General features: G+C 30.7%; 1 protein-coding gene across 1 annotated transcript; it reads right to left on the reverse strand.

The window, feature by feature from the left end:
• Positions 1 to 917: 917 nt before the first annotated feature.
• Positions 918 to 4600, reverse strand: LOC106692139 (protein Aster-A-like). Its single transcript, XM_014438046.3, has 3 exons — positions 4407 to 4600; positions 3903 to 4117; positions 918 to 1096 (listed from the first exon to the last, which is right to left on the reverse strand). The coding sequence occupies exons 1-3, from the start codon at positions 4597 to 4599 to the stop codon at positions 935 to 937; spliced, it is 570 nt and encodes a 189-aa protein (XP_014293532.3). The 5' UTR covers position 4600; the 3' UTR covers positions 918 to 934.
• Positions 4601 to 4774: the final 174 nt, after the last annotated feature.

Raw genomic sequence — 4774 nt, forward strand, 5'->3', positions numbered from 1 at the left:
CAACAAATCAACAAATTGGTCAAACCAAATCAAATACAAGGCCCAGTCAACCTTAATAGACCATTGTCTATATATATATATATATATATATATATATATAGCACTCAGGAGTGAGTTGTTGAAAGAAAGTGTATTTCATGGAGAAGTGATTTAAAAATGTGAATGGTTTCAAAGGTCCGAAGGTGGTAAGATGGCAGACTGAGATGGGACCATTGGGGTTTTAAAGGTTTCAACATGGATATCAAGATCCAGTTAGGACATTCCCGTGAAACGTACCAGGCCCTGCATTTTAAGTTGTGACCCTTCCAAATATCTGTTGCCAATGTCCTGTCTCATACCAACGAGAAAACGGTGTTGCATCTAAAATACCAGTTTGTGTACGATCAGTATTAGATACCGGCGATTAAAAAAATTGGTAGTTTATGGAAAAGTTAAAGTGAAGAGCTGTTATTTCATTAAAGTCAATACAAAGTAGGTAGGCTTCACCGATTTTGTACATTGAAAGACTTTCTCGATAATATTATAGTTTTAATAGGAATAAACATGTTTCCCTAATATCACTTATACTTTGAATATATTAGGAAGGCAGTAATGAAAGTCCTTACAATGTTATCCTAGTTTAAATTTATTTCAATAAAACTCTAATCTAAACATAGCAAATAAATTATAATTGTATAAAGCTGGTATAAGAGCTATTTACTTAGGCATGCAAAATATATAGTTTCGTGAGTAAAACTAACAACAAAAAGCTACATATGTCCTCTCTCATAACAAATTACTTTTCATGCAAAATTCAATACCATAACTAAACTTCAATCTCTGTCCAATGTAATTTAAATTGGTTTATAATTTAACTTCTCAAGTAAGTTTTAATTATTAATATTGATTAAAATAATTTGAATGAAATCTGGAAATAAAAGATTATAATGAGAACTTACCTGAGTGCTTCAAGGGCTTCATCAGAAGATTGAAAAGTTCTTTCAAACTGCTCTAATCCCCACAGCTTGTAATATAGAGCTGCATTGAATACGAGCAGAAGGAACAAGACACAGAATATTGCCCAAGCCAAAGTATCGGTCTGATTGGAGGGAGGAGGCTATAACAAGGACAATTAACTTGTAGCAAGTATTTTGTTTTCATACAGGCTCTGAAATCACTAAATTATGAACCAGACATAGTTTCTTAATACATTTTTTTATTGTTTGTATCATGAATAGGATCAAATTAAAGAATGTTGATAATTCAAAGGTATTGGAATATAAACAATAGGTATTGTTTTATAACCTCATAAGTAAAGTATAAAGTATAAGTAAAAGTAGTATTAAATAAAGTATTCGGACCGAAAAAGGATGAGTCAATGGGAGAATTTAGAAAGCTACACAACGCTGAATTGAGGGAACCGCACCCAGTAAGTATAATTGACGTTATAGCATTGTGGCGAATAAGATGGGGGTGTAAGGTTGTGGGACTTAGTAACAAACAGATCCCTAAAACGTTAATAAACTCTGAAACAAGGGGTAGACCATCTAAATGTAAATGGGAAGATTGCGTTCCCAAGACTGATTTGGTGGATTTGAGTTTGGAGGGGTGTCACTGGATGGATGTGTATAGGAAAGGTTTAGTGGTATTGGGATCGAGCCTTCAGGTACGCTAACCCATTATTATTTATTTCCTCATTAACTGAGTTTTTATTTTGTAATTTTGCCTGTGATATAAGTTATACTTAAAGTGACTTCAAATGGGCTCTTAATTAATAAGCTGTTATTTTTACAGTTTTTTTTTTTTCATTTTAACAGCTTGTAACTGTTACTAATGTTAATGAATAACAGATATTAAAATAGCATGTTCTGTCATATTTCTGATAATGCAGCTATTACCTAAACTAATAAAAAACATTGCTCAATAATAAAACAAATGACCATTATGTTATTATTAAGAAATCCACAACAAACTTTGTCTCATTTTCCTTATTAATAACTCAAACAGTTGATTAGAGTAAATTTATACAGATACATTGAGTAAACAAATCATTATCTTTGAAAGGAATATGGTCCGGGTGCGGTCAAAAAAACTCAAATAGTAGAATTATACTATTTTAATGAGCCAACGTTTCGCCCCACGTTGCAGGGCTTCGTCAGGGCTAAAAAAGATACAAACACATAGTTACATAAGGAAAACAAAAACATAAGTTTAAAATAACAGGGGTATAAAATGTAAAAAAAGTAAGATATAATAAGAAAAATTAAAGGTAGTAAATAGTAAATGTAAAGGGTAATAGTAACAAATAGATAAGAAAAGAAATATTAAAGAAAAAAACACATTTTACATCTCTTTTTTTGTATTTTCTTTAATATTTCTTTTCTTATCTATTTGTTACTATTACCCTTTACATTTACTATTTACTACCTTTAATTTTTCTTATTATATCTTACTTTTTTTACATTTTATACCCCTGTTATTTTAAACTTATGTTTTTGTTTTCCTTATGTAACTATGTGTTTGTATCTTTTTTAGCCCTGACGAAGCCCTGCAACGTGGGGCGAAACGTTGGCTCATTAAAATAGTATAATTCTACTATTTGAGTTTTTTTGACCGCACCCGGACCATATTCCTTTCATCTTTACACACGGTCAATCAATAATCTTCCAAATCATTATCTTATTTATTATAATTTTAGCAGGTATCATACTATTATTATTATGTAATTATTAACCATAGATTTTCGTGGTAAAATATCATAAATCAAGAATTAGTAATAAAACAAAATATAAGATTATTTCATCCTTATTATTCAATATTCTGTCATGATAAATTGGTGAAAGTTGATATAGCCTATTTTGATTTTATCAATGCAAATTACCCCTATCCGGTGATAAAGTTGAGCAGAATACAGTTAATTCTATGTATTTACAAATGTATGTATGTATGCATGTATGAAAGTATATATGTATATGTATAAAATCATAAATAAAAATCAACAAGAATTGTTTAACTAAAAGGGTCCAAGATCAGGGCTGCCATCAGCTGAGACCAGACCCAGAGCAAAAAATGGAGCGTAGACCCTCTCAATATTTCACATGTTTTATTTATGTCAATAATATCTATATATGGATTAAGTTTTACTGTAATTCTATATAATTTGATAATATATTATGATTTATAAATTGATCTATACAGCTAGAGTATGATACAAGTATGTGATGTTATTTATTGTAGATTTCTTAGTGAACCAGGCTTCATCAAGAGCCTCAGCACAGGGGATAATAGGCCTGTATTTATAATACATGTAAGTCTGCTTTTAGAGAGGAATCTTAATGGAAGTAACTTGAGGAAAAACTACGTTTTGGTGGCATTCCAATGACATTCCTACCAGTCATTAGACTATAATCTTTTCAGATCGTTAGAAAGAACATCAGGAGTATTTGGAAGCAAGATAATGAACTAGTAACTTGTTTGAATATGAAATGTGCTTTTATAATAGACTGTTCACAATATGAACTGTTTGAGGTAATCAGGAATTAAAAATGTTAAAACTTTCAAAATGAACGAACAGGTTCTTATTATTTCGGCTTTGAACGAGAATTTCATTGTCGAGTCAATATGAAACCCCAGATGATGACTCTATTGTACTGGGTAAGCAGAAAATTATTACAATACACATAAAACAGGATATTGTAGGTTTACAACAAATGTTTAAAGAAATCAAATTTAAAGGGATAACTATAGCAGATTCTTCTTAGCTTCAAATTTTTAAACTTTGAGCTACTGAAAACAATTATTCAAATTTACAAAACATTAAACCAATGGATGGCAAATTAAAAAAAAAATTGACTACACTAAATTAGCACTTTTTATGCCTTCTTCTACAGTCAAAACTTATGCATAGTGTTGCAAAAAATTACCTGAGGAAGTACTAGTGGCTGGATTAGAGGTTCTTCTGCAATAGTTGGAGGCAACGGAAGTGGTTTATTCTGCCTTCTGCGACCCACCTTCCTCTTTGAACCAACTACACCAGAGGCCATAGCTTTGCGAGTCCTGTCACACTCTTCCTCAAGAGCTTTAACAAGTGAGTTGAAATATTCCTCTATTCCCAGCCAACAGTTTTTTTCTATATAATCTAGAAATAAAATAAAAATTAAATTTAATAGCAGATCAATCATAGTAGTTTGACAAATCATGACACTAAATAGCAGGAATGTAAGGAAAGAGTATCTACAGCTAAGTACTCGTGTAATATTGCTCTTAACATCTGAATCTCTAATTGAGACACAACGGTTATAACTTATGCTGTTATTTGTTTTAAGTTGTATTTATTTTAATAAAATAATTCATAAATTTAAATAGTTTCAATAAATATATTCTCAGGCAAAATATAACTACATATGCAATCAAAAATGAAAACTCACTTTTAACAAGCCCCCAAACAGATTTTCTATACTTGATTTGGCAATACACAGCCAGAGTAGAAGTACCAGGATCCTTTCCTCTTGTAAGGCAATAATGGGTTGAAATGTAAAAAGCATCAGCATACGGGATTCCAGCGTTACAAGCTTCAATCTCAATAGCATAAATCTCTCCTGGTTTACTACATGGCAACATTTTCTGTAAACATAATAAGGTAATCATCATTATCACATTGGTTATTGTAACAAAAAATCAGAAAGAATTACTGAAAACTTGAGTTACAAAGGAATTTTCCATAATCCATTTTTATTTTCAAAAATTTTGATGATTAGAATAAAATTTACCGAGCTCAATATATAATATATATATA

The sequence above is a fragment of the Halyomorpha halys genome, unplaced genomic scaffold (assembly GCF_000696795.3).
Source record: "Halyomorpha halys isolate HHAL.00 unplaced genomic scaffold, Hhal_1.1 Scaffold9297.1, whole genome shotgun sequence".
In the NCBI taxonomy this organism is placed as follows: domain Eukaryota; kingdom Metazoa; phylum Arthropoda; class Insecta; order Hemiptera; family Pentatomidae; genus Halyomorpha; species Halyomorpha halys.